General features: G+C 43.2%; 1 protein-coding gene across 4 annotated transcripts in view; it reads right to left on the minus strand.

The window, feature by feature from the left end:
* Window positions 1-22,876, minus strand: part of MEGF11 (multiple EGF like domains 11) — a 376,622-nt gene that overhangs the window by 33,853 nt on the left and 319,893 nt on the right. For 3 of the 4 annotated variants that reach the window (XM_074966582.1, XM_074966584.1, XM_074966583.1), the window contains 4 exons: window positions 21,513-21,641; window positions 20,720-20,848; window positions 15,294-15,422; window positions 14,941-15,174 (listed from right to left, as the gene is read on the minus strand). In XM_074966582.1, coding sequence (XP_074822683.1) covers window positions 14,941-15,174; window positions 15,294-15,422; window positions 20,720-20,848; window positions 21,513-21,641 — 621 coding nt within the window. Of the gene's footprint in view, window positions 1-8,388; window positions 8,508-14,940; window positions 15,175-15,293; window positions 15,423-20,719; window positions 20,849-21,512; window positions 21,642-22,876 lie in introns of all 4 variants that reach the window. The other variant, XM_074966585.1, reaches the window with a different exon arrangement.

The following is a 22,876-nucleotide window of genomic DNA, read 5'->3' on the forward strand; positions in this document are numbered from 1 at the left end:
ATTCCATTCCAACATTTTTAAATGAAAATTTTTGGGTGTTTCAAAATTTCAATTAATTTATACCAAAAAAAAAAAAAAAAAAAAAAAAAAGGCAAAGCTCAAACTCAAAACAAAACATTTCAAACAACATGATTTGAAATTTCTCTTGGATTATTGTTTGCAAACATTTTCAAGATTTTGGTAGATCTGGGGCCAGCAAAATTTTTTGAAAGCTTGAAGACTCTCTTGGGAAGGAAAAAATGTTTCCTGCCCAGCTCTAACAGTTATCTAGTTACTGCGGACACCATGTTACAAAACACAACATTTATTTCCCATGCTCCGGTGTTTGACTTTAGCCCAGTGTTTCTGGCATTCCCGATAGTTAGAATGGAAACACTATGGTAAATTTCCAACTGCATGCAGTGAATCTGATATACAAGCATCCACTTTTATTTCAAACTCAGAACAAAAGCTACCTCAGACTAAATTCTTCTATACGATATCTATTGGTGTGTACTGAACCATATGTAGCGTGCTTAAGGCTAACAGTTACTCAAGAAATGCATATAAAGTGTCACTTTAATTGTACAATCTGAAATTCACTATTCCTAGTGTAGAACAAAACTTCCCATGGTACTGGGTGAGTGCTCCTAGTGCCGTAGTGAGACTGGAACTGTGCAAAGCCCATTCATGCTGTGATTCTCATGTGTTCGTACCACCAGAATTTCACTTTGTTCTGGGTTTGAATGGATCCGTGTGAATTCCAACTGAAACTGCCATGTTTCACCTGGCCCCAGCACAACGATGTCCAAAGTCACAGTTCGAATGTGAAAGCATGAATTGGATTTGCCTGAAGGGCTCAGTGAACTTTCCTAAATCATGGCTGAGTTTGGAGTTAGTAACAACACATGGAATTGGACAAGATCCTTAGGGGCTTGTTATTAGCATTGCACGCAGCTCCGTATTGATGCTCTTTTTTAGGGAGTGCAAGGTGTGCATTTGTATTTTTACTGGTGAGACTTAGTTTCGTGCAATTAAATCTGTATGATTATGGTAGAGGCTGTGGGCACGGTAGGTTTAAAAAAGGCCAGGTACATGGGAATCACAAACCCTGGAGCCATTTAAACTTAGTGCAGCTCGTGGTAGAGGACAAACCCAATGTGCACTGCCCCAGTAGGAGCTCCAGGAAGCCAGGTGCCAACAGCAAGCACCATGCTCCCCAGAGCTCAGGGGAGGCATGGCCACTCTGCTACCTTTTGGAAATCTGCTGCCAGGCACTCCCTTCTGTGTCGGGCAGCTCAGCTAGCTGTTATAGAGGTGGGGAGCATGGCAATTGGTTCATCCCATTTAAGTGCCTAGCCTTGTAGGGTCTTTGAACTTGGGTGGGTCCAAGTCCTGCAGCCAACACTCAGGGGCACAAGCTGGGGAGGCTCCTTATGCCATCTCCCTTTCCTCCTGCACCAGGGCAGGGTTGGACACTCTTGCTCTTAGGTTTTCCCGGAGTTTAGTTTAACGGAAGACTTGTAATAACCATGGGCCAAATCATTCAGTTCTTACTCCCCCACACTCACTTCTAATTGTTTGGAGGAGACCTATGTGTTTTATATATTGAGTACCCATGTGGATTGGTACACACACGGGGAACCCACAGAAGTGCAGGACTGAAAGGGACCTCAATAGGTCATCTAGTCCAGTCCCCTGCACTCAGTGAAGGACTAAGTAATAACTAGACCATCCCTGACAGGTGTTTGTCTAACCTGTTCTTAAAACCTTCAGCAACAGAGATTCCACAACCTCCCTAGGCAATCTGTTAGAGTGCTAAACTACCCTGACAGGAATTTTTTCCTAATGTCCAACCTCAACGTCCCTTGCTGCAATTTAAGCCCATTGCTTCTTGTCCTATCCTCAGAGGTTAAGGAGAACAATTTTTCATCCTCCTCCTTGTAAAAACCTTTTATGTACTTGAAAACTGTTAGCATGTCCCTCCTCAGTCTTTTCTTCTCCAGACTAAACAAACCCCATTTTTTAAAATCTTTCCTCATAGGTCTTGTTTTCTAGACCTTTAATCATTTTTGTGCTCTTCTCTGGACCTTCTCCAATTTATCCACATCTTTCCTGACAGGTGGTACCCAGAACTGGACATAATACTCCACTTGAGGCCTTATCAACATGGAGTAGATTGGAAGAATTATTTCTTGTATCTTGCTTACAACACTCCTGCTAATACATCCCAGAATGATGTTTACTTCTTTTGCAATAAGTTACACTGTTGTCTCATATTTAGCTCATGATCCACTATAACCCCAGATTCCTTTCCACAGTACTCCTTCCTAGGCAGTCATTTCCCATTTTGTATGTGTGCACTCAATGTATAAAATACAAGAGACGATCGCTACATGTACACATGTAAACCTATAGTACTGTGGTTCTCTAATTGCTTTCTGAAACAGTTTAGCTGTGCAAACCAGCATTTGTTTGCTCAAGTATCCATTTGTGTACACAATACCCCACTTTATAACTCCAGATATGGGGACTCAGTGTAACATGTCTGCATGTTTATTTTCATAACAGGTGTGATTACACCCATTAAACACACAGACAATTTGGACTAATGCTAGAACACTCAATTTGAAGGAAAAGAATATCAAAATTGATTTTTTTTCCTAATCTCTGTGAAAGATATGCTTTAGTTCTACCACGACTATTAATCCAGGGTAGTCCTATGACCTGTGCTAGGCACAAGGTCAGACTAGATCATCACAATGATCTCTTTTGGCCTTAAAGCCTAAGACTCTATCAATCTAACATTAGATAGAACAGACAGAGCAACAGTAACGTCTGTTGCTTTATTCTATTCCTTCAAATTTTCTGTCTTGCTCAGCCAGCAAAGCTAAAATGTGTTATCAGTCCATTAGTCATCTCCCCGCCAGCCTCTCAGACACTCTTCTCGTTCCCTCATCCCCAAAAGATAGACAGAAGCAGAGACAAAGATGATAAACCTTCTGGTTGCATGTGACATTTCTAATCACAGTCATTCTGCCTGAGAACAGTGGCTGGTGATTGGACATGCTCGCACCTGGGCTGGCTCCTCTGTGTATCTGGACTGAACTAATTGACTCTGATCTCGTCTTTCGGTTTTTATTCAGCATTTCCTTTTTCTCTCTTTAAACCAAGGAAAGCATTGACAGAGATGATCATATGCCATGTGCAGAGATGGCACAGTCATAAACGCAGACAAGTAGCAATCAATCACTGAAAAGCAGATAGCTTTGCAACTAGGCGTGGAAGGATTAGATTTGTATTGGTAAATGTCAGTTTCACTGTACACATGAACCGATGAAAAAATATTCCCCCAGATAATAATTGAAATGGAGCTAGGCAAAGTACGAAAAATGCTGCTCGAGGACTTATTAGAGTTTGATTTAAAGATATTTGCTTTGTTTATTTTGACATGTGATGTTGACAAGTTGTGATTTTTCAGTGTTGTTGTAGCCATGGTGGTCCCAGGATATAAGAGAGATAAGATGAGTGAAATAGTATTTTTTATTAGACCAACTTCTGTTGGTGAGAGAGACGAGGTTTAGAGCTACACAGAGCTCTTCTTCAGGTCTCGGGGGGGAGGGGGGGGGAAGAAAGGAAGGCAATGTGTTTCCAGGCACGAGCAAGAGATCCCCAGCTGCTTACCCTAGATTAGCCCTAAAGGGCATATACAGCTTCCTAATTATAGAACCTTCTATTACCTTTTGAAACTTAAAATTGTAACTCATTTGTAAAAAGAAAAGGAGTACTTGTGGCACCTTAGAGACTAACCAATTTATTTGAGCATAAGCTTTCGTGAGCTCCAGCTCACTTCATCGGATGCCGATGAAGTGAGCTGGAGCTCACGAAAGCTTATGCTCAAATAAATTGGTTAGTCTCTAAGGTGCCACAAGTACTCCTTTTCTTTTTGCGAATACAGACTAACACGGCTGCTACTCTGAATAACTCATTTGTGTATCTATGTTTATCTGCTTTAACCTTGTAAACAACTCTCCTGTTTAAGGAATCTTTATATAGCTTATTATAGGATTGGCTACAAGTGTTGTCTTTGGTGAGAGATCTAAGGTGCAATTGAACTGAGGCAAGTGACTGGTCCTTTGGGACTGGGATTAACTGAATATTGCTGTGGTTCTTGGTGTAAAGGACCATCTATCACAAAGGCAGGCTCAGCTGGGTGGCAAGATAGACTGGAGTGATTGATGTTTACTGGCATTCACTGATAAAAATCTAATCCTTTCAAGATGATTTAAACTCAGCCCATTGAACAGAAACTGGACATGAAGAGCTTTGGACCAGAATTGATTTAAAAAAGAAAATAAAATAGTTGTGGGCCATTTCTGAGTTTTTACAATGCAGTAATTGTGTGAAGTCTGATTACAACTGTCTTTTTGTTCTACGTTAAGTTGTTATTTTCTGCAAAGATGGAATATTCTTTTCATCTTCCGTGGAGAGCAACTGTTTTTGGAATTTTTTCCCTCTTATAGTAAATTTTCCCGATGAAAAAAAATCCTAGCATATAAACTTATATAAGGCTGAAATCTAGTTCTTATCTGGGCAAAACTTCCATTGAGATCAATGAGAGTCTAGCCTGAGTATAAACATCACTAGGACTATCTGGCCAACCATTTGCAATCTGACACGGATGGAATTTTTGAAGAAGCTTAACGTTAGCTAAGTAGCTAACTCCCTTAGGCACTGATCCTGCACCACAGATGTCAATGGCAGTTTAGCCATTGATTTTAGTAGCAGCAGGATCAAGCCCTTAGGAGCCTTTCACAGTCCCAGCCTAAGTCTCTGTATAAGTGTCCAAGGACCAAGTGAGCACAAGCCTCCTTGTTCCATATTTGCAACTTTCATTCCTTTCTTTGGTAAATTGAAGTCAAAACTACTTTAATGAGGTTTTTTTGCGAACAAGTTAATTTTAACTCGTGGGGTGTCCCAGCAACCTCTGTTTTGCAATTTCTAATTTTATGTGAAGCTTTTGGTGAAGTGTAGAAACTGCTTTAACAGCTGCAGAAAAATCAGGAGCCTACGGGATTGACGCTGCTGCGCTTAACAGCACTAGCAGTCCTTCTTCCCATGAATGGTTCCAGTGATCTCAATGGAGTCCTTCTTCCCATGAATGGTTCCAGTGATCTCAAGGGAGTCCTTCTTCCCATGAATGGTTCCAGTGAACTCACTGGAGTCCTTCTTCCCATGAATGGTTCCAGTGAACTCACTGGGAGGTTTGGGTCTTCAGCACATTTAAAGATCAGGGGAGGCAACTAAAAGGACCGACATGAAGAATGCAGATATGGAATTGAATGCCCAACTTTATTCATCCACGCTGGAAAGTTTTGACCCAGCAAATGTTATGGCCCAGTTGCAGGGAAGTCAATGGAGTTAATACCAGGGATAAATTTGATCCAAAAATAGCACAACCTGAATCATTATTCTGATTTAGTAAATACCAGCTATATGCTTGGTTCCATATAAGACCCAAAAATAAAGACAGTCCCTGACTGAAGGGGCTAACAATCCAAGAGACAGGTAGAGACAATACAAAGGGTGAAATTCTGACCACACTGAAGTCAATGGAAATATTGCTATTGATTTCAGTGGCAGCAGAATTTGACCCAAGTAACCCAAGTAATTTGATTAGTAACCTCACTCTTATGGAAGGAAGATGCTAACTTAGTGTAACAGCGTGTCTGACGGTCACAACCTGTACAGAGGCGTAGAGCCCTTCTGTTGCCTCACCCTGGAGTCAGGAGCTAGGACCCTGCATATGGATGCAGAATTGTTCTGCTGACTCACACTGGCAACCAGACCAGGCTCTCTCTCTCTCTCTCACTGAACTCAAGCTTCTAACTTCAGGGCTACTTTTACAATCTGCAAGGCCCAAGCAACTGTCAAGTCCCAAGCTGCAAAAGGGGAAATCAGGACATAAGATGCCTCCCCCTCTGCTGCTGGAGAAGGATGGGGGTCTGGCAATATTTCTTCTCTTTCTAGTTTCACTGTCAGAAAAGAAAAACAGGCTTGTCACTCAGACTGAAGTCTGGCATGAAAGGTGAGACCCTCCCACAAGAGAGGAGTCACTAATGGCTCCTCATTTTGCTTCTGCTTAAAGCCATCCCCACCTACATTGTTTCCCGGTCAATCTGGCCAATATCCTGACCTCCCTTACATTCAGTGAAACTGACTCTCTGCTGTTGCAGGCTACACTGAGCAGGGGGGAACACAGAACAGGAACTGGGGGAGGAGAGAAAACAGGCAAGAGGGTGGAAGATGGAGAAAATGCAGGGGGGATGAGACAGGACACAGGTAAAGAGATGGGGGGGGAAATGGAAAGGATAATAAAGGGAGGGGACAGCAGAGAGCAGGAGAGAGAGGGAAAAATAAGAGACTGCTAGTGGGAGGAAAGGAGAGATGGGGAGAGAGTGACATCACTAGAGAGAAAAAAAGAGTTCCCAACCTGGACCAAGGTTTGTCCTCTCCTCTTACTCTTCCACCCAGGTTGTCCCCCTGCCCTCTAATACGGGAATCTTAGAACAGCTCCAGCTCAGTGCCTCAAAGGCCTGCTGCCTCTTATCGAGTACAGCGATGCTTATAAATCCAACTTTCTCTGGTCTAGGCACACTCAACACCCCAGGGAATTCCTGTCATTTTCTTCTCGCACATTTTTGTGCTCTGTCCCTGGGATCGTTGTGCCCCAGCCCGCACTGTAAATGGATATGTACTCCGAGTACAAAGTGTGCACATTTCACTGCAGAGAGCGGGGATGGCATCAGGCAAACGGTTTAGGAAACGAAAATCTTTAAGGTGGCCGTTAGGGGATTTATACGCTCTTTTGTCTTACTTGTCTAGAAAACTGTATAGAGAAGCAGCACATTAGAGGCCAGCCTAGCTAATACAATGCTGTAGCACATTCTCATGAATAAGAAAGACAGTGGGGAACCTAGAAGAAAAGCTAGGCCATATATTTTGATAAGTACTCTAAGAAAAATATAAAATCCATTGTTTTTCCATTTAAAACACCGTGACAACCTTTTAATTATGATTGACAGAGGGCAGTAAAGGAAAAGAAATGGCTTCCAGTCTGGTCTAAAATGTTCTCTGGGTTTTATTCCCTTCCAGCAGCTGAATATTTTAAGAGGTGAGGTGACAAACTGACACTCTAGGCTGGGAAACCAAGCTAGGTACTTGCTTTGACCTTTGCAGAATTCATTGCAATTATTTCAGAAGGATTAGCTGTGAAGGCTCACGCTCGTGGAGATGAACCTCAGTTTTCACAACTATTAGCATTTGCAGTTTCAATCTGGGGAGCAAAAGCGTATAATGTGGAGGGGGGCATCTACATGCAAAAAATAATGCATTAACAACAAAAATCAATCAATCAATCAATTGAAAAGGCAATTCCATTATTTACATATCTGCCTTAACTTTTCTCAGCGACATCTGTGGAGCCAAATTTTCTATTATATTGGAATGAGATTTTCTTTTAGTATTCAGGAGGGAGGATGCATGGAAGCATTTTGCATATCCTTTACAGTAGTATTACTCTTTTTTTCTTAATATTGCCCTGGTGGCTTTCTGGTTAGAAGAGCTACATTTGGCTCAGAATGATGTAGACCATCACTTTTTGAGCAGACGACCCCAGTTAAATCAATTACAGCTTTTCCCTAAAATAATCGCTTGCTTGGTGTGGCCCCACAGGAAGAGTTATTCTCACCACTGAACAGCGTCTAAATGTCATGCCAAGGTGTCACATTTTGAACCCTTTAATCACAGCGAGTAGTACCGTAGACTGCGAATAAGTCCAACTAAAGTCCATGGGAATGCGCTGAGTAAGATACTGCACAATGTAAGGGTATTATACTCAACCTGAAAGAACCCCTACTGAGCAGCAGTGAGTACCAGCAGAGCTGCTGGTGGTCCCTTAGCACAATGTTCACCAAGGGGCTAGATAACTTCTTGCAACTTTCCTTGACGTCTGGGTATTCTGCACAGGGATTGATCAGTTAAACAACTAACACTGAAGTAATATGGATTATTGAATTTATGGCTCTTTCATTTGTTTTTGTTTTATTAAGAAGTGGAGATTTAAATTTAAATAAATGCCAGGACAGCAATTCGATGGTTTTTCCATGATGTAAACTCAGATTGCTAAAACGTTGAGCTCTATTGTCCCCTTGTTGCTGAGGCTCCAATTACCATACACAGAGATCATGCAGATACATATATGGGACAGGAGACCTTTTTTGTGTAACTTAGGCTGAAGCATTAGGTTCGTTATTAGAATGTTTAAAATCAGCAGTCAAAAGGCATTACTGTGGTATATTTCCTTGAACTGATAAGAACATTGCTACAGTGGGGTGTGATAATATCTACCTTACTGGAGCTGTTTCCATCCAGATTATTGGTAAAGAAGCGTGAAGTCACACCACATGACAGAGTATGGTAGCTTGGATTGGAAAAACAATGTATACTGCCGCTACCTTGAGATACATCTGGGAAGAAAACAAGTCATCACAAAATACTTTGGAAGCCAAAAAGATACTTTGGAAGTCGCAAATGGGTAATACACTTTAGGGAAGATCAGGTCCCAGAAACTGATAAGCATACACTAGTAGATATATCATACATTTCCAGATCAGTTAAATTATCTTGTATTGACCTAAGGATCGTGTGGAGCTCTTTACTATTAACATACAAACGATTACAAATCAGCCACAAAAGCAAAATATTTAAGCAACATGTAGTTTTATCTTTTTGAAGATGATCAATAAAAAAATAAAACTATTTTCTGGTAGACAAAGTGCATTATATTTTAAAGATGAAATGCAAAACTTGGAGAATGGCAAGTCTATCACACACTTTCTTCTATAGATTAAACCATCTAACAGTCAGTTTACAAAAATAGTATTTATGAAACATTTAATTACAACCTTTTATTACTATGAGTGTATAATATTAGAAAGAAAGGTCCTGTAAATGTCTGTACCAAAGGGTTAAACATATTTTCTATAGCTGTCTTTGATCAAAAGCTTAAAGGAAGGAGTTCTATACCACTGAAATGCAAACCTCAGTAATTGTATTGGTGAGTTAAAGGCACATTTCTGTATTTCTTCTGTTAATTAAGAACACACTTATTCATTGTACAAAATATTTTACCAAGAGTAGCATGGTATTGATATTGGCAATTCTCCTGTAAACACCAATCCAGATTTTTTTTTTTCAGTTTAACAATAAATTGTTGAAATGTGTCTTTGAATAGCAAAGGAAAGGATGATAGGTTAGAAAGGTTAAAAAAGAAACAGCACAAGAGGCCAAGCCCTGTAAAGAGCAAACAGATTAGTTTTACACAACACATATGCGTATTCATGTGAACATGTACTTTGCTCTGCTGACATCTTGTGGAGATCTAGTTTGCCAAGTATTCAGTTGTTAAGTAAACCTTTTCATCTGTACTGTGCACAGAACAGAAGTGCTAGGGCAGAATATGGAGTAAAGAGGCCACACGTGAACCTACACCTTTGACCAGGCAGACTTGTTGCTGGATCACCCAGAGCAATTTAGTGAAGAGTTGATGGCAGCAAATATACTTTAACTGCAATACAGAGCTGAATTCTTGCATTAACTGTGATACAAACTTTTAGTTTCAGGTATTTTTGTGACCCTACTGCCAACAAAGTACATCACACCAGAGTACTGTGATTCCAGGCCTGAAGGATTAAAGTTGGTGTACTGTATTCTGGTCACCTCTTACATAGTGTTTTGTTTGCAGGTTTCTGTATTTAACCTCCTTCAGCTAGGATTTGTGCCTCTGTCTTTAACCATAGCACCCCAATAACTAAACTCTTTTCCCTAAGTACTCAGCTACGACAGTGCGAGGGCTAGATAAGTATCTAAATATGTAGACAGACAGATCCAGAGTGAATATACAGTATGGACAATGCTGCGCATTGGAGGGGACAGGGAGACTAGCTGGCCTGCCAGGACCTTGGCATCCTTAGGACTAGAATTCTGTGACATTTACAATCAAATTTAACAGACACGGCCACCACTGTGCAACTGCAAATGAGAACTGCAATTAGAACATAAACGTGGTAGCCGTTATGTGCTCATCAGAAATACAGGAGTTCACACACAGCCTTGAACCTGCTTTATTGAGAGACTGAATGTTCCCCAGGATATTTGGGTTCCCCCTCTCTTCTAAAACACAGAGGACCTTTAGCTTTCACCAAGACAGCCTCTACAAAAGATCAGATGGGGCAGTACCCCTGAGAGCGTCACGGAAGTATGTGTCAGTATTGTGTACATCCCAGTTACAGACTTGAATGCATAACCTCCTGGCCTAGAAGTGAATACATCCAGCTGAGTCATATTGACATGTAACCTCACTGGGACAACAGGAGGACACAAGGATCTGCTCAAGCATGTCCCCTGGTAAAATCAGGCCTAAGAATTCCAAGTGAGGCAGTGGCAGCCAGGCACAGAATCTGGTAACAAAAGAGGGAATTTGGAAGCAATGAAATAATTAAAAAACAAACCACACACCAGTGTATTGTTTTCTTCCATTGCTTGGCCATGATCCTGTGACAGGATCTGCAGCAGCAGACTCCTACACCCATGCAGAGACTCACGGGAGCACATGGACTCGGGCTATTTAATTACAATGTAGACATTTGGGTTTGGGCTGGAGCCCTGGCTCTAGGACGCTGCGAGGTGGGAAGAGCCCAGAGCTTGGGCTCCAGCATGGACCCAAACCTCTACGTTGCAATTAAACGAGCCCTTTACCTGAGCCCAAACCCCAGGAGCCCGAGTCAGCTTGCACAGGCCAGCCACAGGCTTTTTAATTGTAGTGTAGACAGACCCTCACACACAGTAAAAATAATATGTGACCCCCTGTTATAGCTCTAGTTCTGTGATATGTGGTTTAAAATACTCTGCTGGGAGTGAGTGTATAGTTCTCATCTTTGGGCATATGTTCTTGCTTTCAAGCTTCGGGGAGAACTTCTGCTTTCAGATCTGTGTGATGCAGCTTAGATCCAATAGTTTGCTCTCCCTGCCTGGGATGGCTCTCTCTCCCATCGTTAGCCAGGCAGATCTGAGACCAGAGAGTCTATTTTACTGCCACATTCTTTGTCCACTGATGCAAAATAGTCTAAGGGTTGCCCATGGGGCCCTCTGTTTTTATAATCTTTACTACACAGGAGCATGGATTTTTGGCCTCAGTCATGTTTGAAAGTCAAAGCTCTAACACCATCTTTCAGAACTAATATAATGTGTGATGTTGGAAAGGAATTTCATTGTTTACTGTACATCTCTGGGAGCCAGCGAGCCGAAAGGGTGCAGACACAGACTCCGGTCACAGGAGCAGCCCTAGGCCAGAAAAGGAAGCTAGTGAAATAATGGTCTTGGCATCACACTTTGTGCACAGCACAGAGGATAACCATGTTGTGGAGCTGACCCACTTAGGGCTTGATCATGCAGTCCTTATTCAGCCAAATTCCCACTAAAGTCATAGAATATCAGGGTTGGAAGGGACCTTAGGAGGTCATCTAGTCCAACCCCCTGCTCAAAGCAAGACCAATCCCCAAATAAATCATCCAGTCCCTGGGCACTGAAGCTTCATACTTCCTAGACAGTGGCAGTGTGGCTATGGCTAGGTAAGAAGCTGCTCCATACAGGTGAGGAGGACGAGAGAGTCACTGTAGGTACTTGGGAGTGGGTGGAAATGCCCTTATCCTATTGGGCCCTCAATTCAGGTACAGAATTCCAGTGTCAGCCTGAGGTGTCTGTGACATGAGTGGTGGCACTGGAGAACCTCAAGGTTCGCTGTTCCCTTCCCATCATACACACCCCAACCCTCCAACCAGCCTGCCAGCCTTTCCTATCTGTGCTCCTGTCTGATGCCCTAGGCCCCTATTTCCTTCTCTGTGCTCCACCTCCTGGCTTTCTGGGCTATAGAAGGAGTAGGCAGCAGAGGCTGCTGAGCATCCCAAACAGGTGAGGGAAGGGGTCAACGTTCAGGGAGTTACAGACAGGCAGAAGATAGCTGGGGGAGGAGTTGACGGGCCCAGTAGTAACTGGGCAGGGAGTTGCATGGAGTCCCCATGTGTTACTTCACATCAGGCCCTACGAAAATGAAGGCCAGCTCTGCAGAACTATTTCTGACACCAGCAGGAGATTTGCACAAAGAGAGCGGATAGAACAGCCAGGTCAGACAACATGGTAGATCTTCCTACCAGCACGGGGAGATGGGGGGGGAGCACTGTTCTTGTGACCCTAGCGAAAAGGATTGGCTGACCCTGCTCAGTTACAGGTTCCTGCGCAATAACAATTCTATTGTCAAAAAATCATATAAGGAAAAATTCAAACACACCCAAATCCAGACCCAAACCTAAAAACCCCCAGCTCTAGCTTCCCCCAGACAGGTTGAGATGGACTTGGAAGAACTAAAGTAATTATTATCCAGTGTCTCTCTAGGGAAGCCTAGACAATGACACTGAGCCCCAGTATCTGCTACTTGGAACAACAAAGAGCTGGCAGGTCAACCTGTAACTGGACCACCCTGGAAGAGGGCATGACTGTCACATGTAAAAGGATTTATTTTCTATCTTTGCAGCAGGTCCTGACGGTGTCCCAGATGCTGCAGCATGTGGAAGATGTAGAGCCCGTATATTTGTGCAGCAGCCTGGAAGTCACCCATCCCAATGACCCTTTCCCTCTGCATGTGTAGCTGCTCGAGAGCTAGGCCACCAGGTACAAGTGACAAGGACATAATGAGTCCTGGGATGGAAAGTTACAAGTCGGGGGGGATGGAGAATGTGGTCTAAAGAGATTCAGCAGCCTGAGAGAGCAAGGCCTCCTGGGCTAGTCCTGGGCTGCCACAATCTTAACGGCTCTGTCTATGTGGCATGGGTAGAGGAGTGGTCTGTTAGGTATTCCTTGCAGGGGTGAGAGAGGCAGTGTCCACTCCCAGCACTAGCAGATCTTTTGACTTGATGAAGAACGTCCGACTGGGAGGCCATCAGGTTTAACTGAGGAGTTCTCCGTTTGCAGCAAATCAAAGAGGAAAGGGAACCGGTGCAATTCTCACTCCCCTGTCTGGCTGGACCAGCTCTGCCCAGCAATTCAAAACTACAGCAATATTCCTCCATTTTCCAATGTGCCTCTTGCACATACTGGGTGCCATTCATTATAAAACCAAACATATATATTAAGTTGATGAAGCCTTGTAAAGAAATTAAAGCCGACCTGAAAGAAAATGAACGGCCGAGAGGATCAGAATGTTCCTCTCCACTTAGGCGAGGGTTGGCTGGCTTTGACTTCATTCCTATTGACCGTCAGCTCCATGGCTGCAACACTTGTCTTATCGGGGGTTCACAGCTTGGCTCTTCCGATTCTGTTGAAGTGGCAAATTGCATGCCAAACTGTGCTGGTCTCTGGCCTGATGGTCAGGGGAGCCCTCTTTGGCAACTGTCCCACACTACATTTTACACAAATAGGCAGTTCAGTCAGAGAGATGTGTCCGTCGTGACTAAAATCCAACAAGAGAGGTAGGGAGAGGGGATCCGAGGACTATTGCTGGCGGATTTTAACTTGTAGCTACCAGGTGAGGAGGGCTAAGTGGACTAGATAAGAGCTCAGACTGAGTGGATGAGAAGCCAAAGTCTGAGATGCTGCATATCATCCCGTCTCATCTTTGGGGGTTACACTAGATGACCCTTGTGGTCCCTTCTAACCCCATGATTCTAGGATAGCAAAGCATTCACATGCCATCAGAACCGAAGTCTTGATGCCTTTGTAGAACCCAGCAACTGAACACATCCAAGCTGTGAGTGAGTCTGACCAGCTCAGACTTTGTTGGACACAGACAGGCCTCCTTCCATGTCCTTCATAGTCAGTTCTGTCCACAAACTGGCAGCAATTCACACCCAAAAGAATTCCTTTCACACAGGGCATGATTTCTCCATGTAGCCATGGTGGCTACCGCAACTCTGACCCAGCAATGAGTAGCAGGACTCCGAAGGCAATGCAGGACTGGTGAAAATACATGTGCTACATCTATCTCTCCCAGTTCCTGAAGCCTCTGTTCACCTCAAGAGCAGGAGCTCCAGCCACTCGGCCACTTAAGGGACAAACCACAGCTAGAGGGCTAATGCTTATAGGGAGCTCCCTACAGGGGGCAGGATACAATCTCCCAGCAGAGAATTCACCATGGAGCATCCTACTCTGTATTAGTGAAGGAAGAACCAAGAGGGAGAAAAGGTCACTAAAGAAAAGGTAAATTTCTCCAAAACCTAGCCAAGCCATCAAGAAGAGCTTCATCCAACTACGGGAGATAAAGAAAACAAATGAGCAGGGCTGCCCTGCTACTATTAAAGCTGACTTTACACCATAATAAGAGCTTGGTTTTTCTCTCCCCCATCTTCATCAGCTGGTAAGAGGATGGCAGGCAGGGGCTGCGGAGAAGGTGGTGACACCAACTGGGAGGGGGCAGGTCTTCCCTCCCAAAACAGAAGATGCCACTGTCAGATAAAATCCCACAATTAACACAGTCATCCCGTTCCTCACTTTAATAACCTGGATCCTGCAGCTCCTCGCAGGGGAAACTCCTATTGACTTCAGTGGGGAATGCAGTCCACGTAAGGGCTGCAGGACTGGGCCCTATATATTAAACACTGCAGACATCATGCCATGGTACCAGGCAGTATACTGTAGTTATTTTTTCATATGCTAGTTAGTTGATATCAAGCTGTGTGTTGGGCGTGCCCCCCAATCCCTTAGTGAGTGTAAAAGCTCACAGCATTTGGAGGAAGAGAATAGGTACAATTATTCCTGAAGCAAAGCGCTGCACATTGTACACAACGAACTCATTTTTTCCAAGCGAGAGTAATGTGAATCCCCATTTGATTATCATAAAAAGACCCTTACCAGAAAGTGAGTAATCGGTATTAGTCATCCTCATGGCTGGAGTGTAAGATACACTTGGCATGTCATGCCCCTTCTCCTTCTGTTTCCGTCGATACCACACAAATAGTGCCAGCAAAACCATAATAATTAGAAGGAGAATAATAATTCCAGTGATTGCTCCCACTGAGTGCCTCTCTGATCCGAGAGCGGGGCTAATTTTAGTATAGGGATTTAATTCTTCCATCATAAGAGCCGCTGTTAAAAATAATTCATAACACACTGTAAATTGACTAGCACAAGTCATATTTCAAGGTTTATTTTTTAAGAAAGTACTTTTTTTTTTTTTTTTTAAAGCACACAGAATTTCACCATACCTTGATCGCACCTGATTCCTTTGAAGCCTGGACTACAGTAGCATGTACCAGTGACATGGTCACATGTAGCATTATTCATGCATTCGCATAGTTGTTTGCAACCATACCCAAATGATCCAGGTGGACACTCTGTAAATTCAAATACAAGGATTGGAGAGAACCTTATTACTTTTATCAAGAAAGGGGGAAATCCAAGCTTGACATCAATGGGGCCAGGATTTCACCCACAGCGTTCAGATTAATATTTTAATCCAGGAGGTAAATATTCTTTATTTCTTGTTCACTTGTACAACGCTGCCTGTCTGTATCCACCCATTGTCTCTGGTCTTATATTTAGGATTGTAAGCTCTTTGGGTAGGGTCTGTCTTTTTGTTCTGTGTTTGTACACTGCCCAGCACACTGGGGTCCTGGTGCATGACTAGGACTCCTAGGGGCTATGGTAACACAAACAAATAACAACAACAATAGCCTGGTGTGCTAGTCAGTGGGTTTTAATTCTCCTTCTGGAATAGTCTGATAGGACTTTAAGGAAAAGAAATCGATAGGGTTCTACAGAAATGAAAAAATCTCCCTAACAGTTGCATTAAATGCCCACAGAATTTAATAGAGAATGAGGTCCATTCTACAGAAGTTCAGAAGATGTTTACAAATTCTAGACAGAGGTTATCATTCGCCATTAAATTCTGTACAACTTTTCCAGTAGAGTTGCAAATGTGATTTTTAATGTATATTTTATAAGACCCCAATAGATTTTTACTAAAACACCACATACATTCATAATTACCTCCACTAATACCAAAAGATAAACAAAATAGTGCAGATGGAATTACAAAATTGAGCATCTGAATGGTTTGCTTTGCTCTGCTTATACGATATTAGACTTCCTGTATTTCTATCATAGACAAAATGATTGAATGTCTAACTGAGAAATTTATTCATACAATTACCATGATGGCCTATTACAATAAATCTGTAGGCAGCTTATTATGCTTCTTCAGGCAACATTCAATAACAAATTGAAAGAAAGCCCGTAAACAAGTTCTGGCAACTCCTACTACTTTACAGAGAAGGCACATTATTGAATACATATACAATTGCTATGTTTCTCTATAATAAATGTCACTGGTTTTAAGATAGGGCTTCCTATATTTTACTATGAACAAGTGGCACAGCATGGTGATACCTTTCCAGTGTCAACCTTAGATAAGTAACATCTTGTAGCCAAACGTAAATATTAAGTATTCAATATTAGCCAGTATCTGCATAATGATTCGTAACACATTTAATAAGTTATACAATTGTTTCTCTCTCTCATTAATGCATGCAAATTCCTAGATGAAAAAAATAAAATTGTTCTAATGAGCGCAGTTTGATATCAATTCAAAGGCTAGGTTCTCAGAATGAGGCACAAAAAGGGTATTTGGATTTGTATGCTTCAATTACTGTGCCCGATTTTAGCTGGTTTCCAAGAAAGTTTACCCTTTCATAAGGATATCAAGAATGTGGAGAGTGATTGTAAATACTAAAAATAAAACGAGTTTGGGAAGCATCAGAAACCCTTAGGTTTCAGGGCTTAAGGCAAGCTCCAACTAATGGGGGAGAAGGAAGCCTTCAGTGAAGGCAGGTTACCCCATAAATGCCTATTGCATCGTCCTCTGCAGCATCTGGTACTGGCCACCGTTGGTGGCAGGATGCTGGATTGAACAGACCACTAGTCTGTTCCAGTATGGAATTTCCTATGTGGTTATGTTCCTGTTGCACGCACAGTTGCAATAAGTGTGCATACAAATGGACAACTAACATGCTAATGAGCGTCTTGTACACAATCTCTAACTGAGCATATTGAGTAAACCAGTTACACAGACACACACATGTTCTTGCATGCATATACAAGCAAACATATTAATGCATCGCATCAATATATACACATATATCTAAAAGGCTGAATAAAAACACATACTTAGAAGCTTGCGGAAATAATTTTCTAGGATTTTATCTGCAATTCTGGCAGAAATGTTACAATATCACCTGAAGCAGAGCTCTGTGCAAGCTCAAAAGAGTGTCTCTCTCACCAACAGAAGCTGGTCCAAAAAAAGATATTACCTCACTGAAGCGGGGCAGTCACCCCACTCCGCCCTGAAGGGATTAAAACAGCCCTGGAAAAGGGCTGCCCCCAGGAACCAACAGGGTAGGCTAATTGGGAAGGCAGCCACAGCTGGGACCACACCCCAGTCAGGCCACAGCTGGCCCTATAAGAGGGCTGAGGGCCAGGAGCTGTGGGAGTCTCACTCTAGCGCTGGAGTGGGAAGGGTGAGCTGCCTGGGAGCAAGGTACCTGAGGTGGAGCAGTGCTGGGGAAGGGCAGAGGGAACTGGGGAGCTCCAGCCTGGTAAACCCCCAGGCTGCAGGCCTTGGGGAAGGCCTATGAAAAGGTACAGGGGCTGCAGAGAGGCAGCCCAGAGATAGGCAAAGGCAGCAGGTCCTAACCCCTTGCCAATGGTGAGTGGCCATTACACTGCAGTCTGCCCCAGTGAGCGGGGGCTAGATGATGACTGGCAGTAGCCACTGAGGCAAGGTGGGTTTAGAGGGTTGGGGGTTCCCCTGGGAGGGGAGACCCAGAGTGGGGGTACTGAAGAGGGCAGAACTGCAGGGTAAGGGGCACCAGGGTCTGGGAGGGACATGGGGCCAGCAGCAGGCGAGACATTGGCCTGCAGAGTGCATGCCGAAGGCTGGAAGGAGCTAATTCCCAGGCGACCAGCAGGAGGCGCCGCGCCAGTGAGTCGCACCCATCTTGTCTCTATAATATCAGCTAGGCATACACCAGTATGCAAGCAAAGAAATCATTGGACTAATGTCATGAGGAAGCTGAGCTGGATTTCACCCTATATTTGGAATTCAAATAAGTGTGTGGGAATTCTCTTTTGATTTACTACATTAGACAAGCTGGTAATTATTCAAGTACAACACATGCAGTATCCACTACCCTATTCTTTGTTGTTAGAAGAAGTTGTTTGGGCCTCGGTATTAAATAAGCCAGGAAGAAATTGACAGCAATTACAATTTCAACTGCCAGCATCCTTGCAAAGTAATTTAATTCCATTGTTAAACACCACTCACTACTCTAGTTAAATGCACATCCTTCCAAAAATGCCATGCACTTACTTTAGCTACTGGTAAGAAGCTATTGTCCGTCCATTTGATCTATTTTCACCATAAAAGCTAAACGTTCCTCAGGTTCACACCGATGGCACAGCAGAAATAACAGCAGCAAAAACAGAATGTAAGGCTCTATGGCTCAGTTAGATTCCATTCTGAGTCGGACTAAGGAGCAAAATCCCCAAAGTGGGCTACTTGGACCTTGGGTCCAGGCACATGGGAGTAAAGGAGGTTACTTCTCTGCTTGCCACCTCCCCAGGTAGGAAGGGGAAGGGAGTGGACAGAGTCGTGTTGCTCCTTCCCACCCAGACCTCAATTGCTGGCCAGCATAACTGAGCAGTCAAGTTCTTGCTAGCAAGAATATACACCAGGAATAAATTACTACTCCATGGAAGCAAGGAGGAAGCAGGGGAGGACTTGTTACTCAGAGGGCTGTCCTTGAGGCACAATGCCACCTGGGGCTGCTCACACACTACCCCTTGCCAGGCTTGTGCCTAAAATTAATCTCTAGTCTCTAGCTGCTGTAATACCATATTGGTTATGGAAGTCAGAGGGTGACTAAGATTCCTGCTGCCCAAGCAGGGGCTAGTGCATTGTAGCAGTGATATCCTCAGGTGTGGGGCAGTGATAGGGTGGTTCACAGTGAACACCCCTTAGTGGTAGTAAAGAATTCCCCAAAACTGCAGTGCTAGCAGCTCACTAGAGGGAGATTTTTCAAAGGCATAAAAGGGACCTAGGTGCCCAGCTCCCATGGACTTTCAGTGAGAGTCAGGGGCCTAACTGCCCTGTGTGCCTTTGAAAATTTCTCCCACAGCGTCTAAATCAGAAAAGACTGGTTAAAATGCTTCGATGCAAGGGTGATGGCAGGTGTTATAGAGGGCGATGGGTGCTATAGAAATCCCGAAGGAAGGAAGGAAGGCAGAGATATAAATAGAAATGTCTCTTTTTGACAGGCCTCCTCCTGTTTCTTAGAACTCTTTTGTGTGAATCGGCTGCTTGGGCAGTGAGGCCCTCCTGATGGCTACAGCTGGGATAGCGTCCAATGGTTCAGAGCCAGCTTTGCCAATCAGGTTTTGTCTGGACATCCCATCATTCCCTGGGATGCAAAGACGGTCATTTGTAAGGTTCATAAATGGGACATTTCTGTTTTAACTGCTCTTTGCTCCCCCATGGCTAAGGAGAGCCTGCGTTCTTTGCTTTCCATAGCATGAAATGTGTGGCATGCAAAGCACGTGGCAGTCCATGTAATTCTGAAAGACAAGGGTTATCTAGGAACGATGTACACATTCCAAAGGTCAATGAGCACATGACCACTGGGTCTGCAATACCTCACATTTGCATGTACAGCTTCCTGACTGCATGTCTAATGGGCTGGTTTGCATGCAAAACTGTGGATGTAGCTGTTGCATGGGGTTTTGAAAATCTGCCACATTATTTTTATTAGTGCTAACAGGATCTCCGCAGCAAATGCTCTGTGTTCTGAGGAGATATACAACTTGTTGGGATAACATTGAAGGGATTCAAGGAGGCAAAAATCATTGAACACAAATTTGAGCGCATGCCTGTAGCTTCTTATTAGGCAGGACTGCCCCACCCCACCCCACCCCTTTTTCATCCAGCTGTCCGTTTTACACTGAATTCACTGTACTGTTCCACCGTCCCACAAACAGGCTGAAATGCCCCAAAGGACCAGGTGCAGTATCAGTTTAATATCTGAAAGACCTGCCTCCAGAAACTGACTCTATCCTGCACTGTCATGAGGACGTATTCCATGAATTCACAGGTCTCTTCCATCTCATGACTTATGAATATTTTAATTTTAAAAAGCATTACATTTGGAAACATCAGATTATTCCATATTTTGCTACTTAGCAAGCATTTTGTCAAGAAAAAGCATGATTTGTTACTGACTGCCCAGTCCCAAGTTAGAACCCCAAGACAGATAAAGCTCCAGGAAACCTGGCACTGTTAGAACCCAAAGGCAGAGACGCTCCATGAAGCCTGTCATTCTGTATTGATTTCTATTTGGGAGACAAACCTGTGTTCCATTCCTTTAAACCTGACAAACTATAGTAGAAAACAAAGAGAAGATTAGTGATCAGCTTGAATATTTCTCAGTTTTTCAAAGACATTCAGGGAATATGTTCATTACAGCAAACCTCTTTCAAGCTGAATTGAGAGCAGTACCAAGTCCATAATTTCCACCAAGATTCTAAAGGGAAAAACACTTCAGGAGAACACCTTGGAAAATGAAGAAACATTGCTGCTTACTTTGCTCACACTGTTTGCCCGTAAATCCAGTTCTGCATGTGCATTGCCCAGTGACGTGGTCACAATCTGCTCCGTTCTGACACTGACAAACATTGGCACAATTTCTTCCATAAAAGGCCGCTGGGCAACCTGTCAAAAATAAGAACAAGGAAAGAATCAGAAATACACAAACTCAGTAGCATTAAAAGTACAAAGTGTTTTAAGGTCTACATATTCTTAATAATAATTTTTGTTACTCTAAATGCAGAGAGGGACCTCCAGTCAATGTTCTTGGACAGTGTTTCCCCACATCTTTCAGAATTGCCTCTTCAGTGATTCAAAAGAAAACCTGACCATCTATATAAACTGTACTTTTAAAGCGTAAAAGAAGATGGTTACAGAAAGGAACTATCAGTTATTTGCAAATGAAGGGAGCTTCTTGCATGCCCTCCAAAATTCCACCTTCTCTCTTACAGGAGCCTGCTCAAGGCTTGAAACCTGGCCTTGACAGGTCAAGAAGCCTGCTGTATTTTTGTCTGGACTAGGCCCTAGGTGTCAGGGCATTTAAAGGCCTGGATCTTACTTACAGCCCATGCAAATATGAAAACAAGTCACAAAACTATGTGGCTTGTACCCTTTCATTATGGATCTTCAATACCGATGGGCCTTTCTTGTGTGCGATAAGATAAAAAGATTTGCAGATGCTAGCATGTGTATACACACACAGTGTTGTACTGCTCAGAACTGACACAAGGTGGCAGCATGTACTCCGGTAGATTCACCGCCAGGTGAACAGGGTCTCTAAAAGCCTTACGCTGAGTACAGTAGAGCCCAGTCCAGCCAGCAGTACATCTACATTCTCCATCATAAGGGTTGCACATTGCTCCGTTGTGGCAGTTGCATGTGTGAACGCAATCTGGTCCCCAAAAACCCGCTGGACAAGCTACAGAGAGAGAGAGAGTGTGCAATTAACAACTTGGACTAATAGGTGATTATTACTGATGGTTGTTAAGTGATCACAACATGCTTGGTGCTGCACAAAGATACAAAGACAGCCTCCTACACACTGCAAAGCTTACTTTCCAATACAGGGATTGCGTGACAACAGCAATTAGCTTCAAACCAAGGAACACCTGCAAATTTAGGCCCACATGATACAACCTGATTCATGCTGGTAGACCCTTAGACCTGTGGAGCACCTCAGTGAAATCAGTGGCGCTACATATTGGTACACTGGTCCATCAGCCAGGTCAATTTGTAGGTTCAAGGTTTTTGATCCATACGGGCAGGGGCACTAGTCTAGAACTTTGGAGCCACTGGTTCAATCCCCTGACCTGCCATAGGCTTCATGTGTGACCATTGGCAAGTCACTTAGTTTCTCCGTGCCTCTGTTTCCTATCTGTGCAATGGGGATAACAGCACTCCCCTACCTCACAGGTGTGTTCTGAGGAGAAACACATTAAAGTTGTGAGGTGCCACAGTGGTCTGAATATCGCAGATGGATAGATGATCCAGACAGCATATTGCTCTAAATATTCTGTTCAATCTTATTGCCTCACTGGCTTTATCTGTCGAGTCAATTTAGACAGAGTTTAAAATACGAAAATAATTTAAATTTTCTCTCTCATATTCTGGCATCCTGCATAACACAACACAGCTATTCACGGTTTACATTTGATTTGCAACCAAGTACTAAAACTACTGACTTAGTCTGTACTACAGAGCAGTACCAAAATGTTGTAAAAAAGTAAAGAACGCGAAGTGTAAATTCAAATCCATAACATCCGATTGTTTATGTTGATGAGGATTTTTTTTAGATAAATTAAGGTCTTCAAGTATGCTAATGCTTTTTCAAAACTTAGCATGTTAAGCCTCCTCCTGTAACTGCAGTAAGTCACATAGTTATTAGTACCAGATAAAAAGATCCAACCGGTTAATAACCCTTCAGCATAACACCTGTATTTTTGCTGCCTTTCCAAGAAAAAAACAAGTCCCTTTCCATTGCTTCATACTGAAGACATGAATTTATAAGGCAAGAAATAGTTCACAGGCAAGCTGAACATTCATAGCAGTGGTGAACATTTCCATGCTGCCTGATATGGGAGTGTTGTGGGCGCTCAGTTTGTGAGAGAGGGATACAACGGCTGTGTTAGGGTTTGTGGAGTTAGCCATGCTGCC

The sequence above is a fragment of the Natator depressus genome, chromosome 10 (genome assembly GCF_965152275.1).
Source record: "Natator depressus isolate rNatDep1 chromosome 10, rNatDep2.hap1, whole genome shotgun sequence".
NCBI classification, from domain to species: Eukaryota; Metazoa; Chordata; order Testudines; family Cheloniidae; genus Natator; species Natator depressus.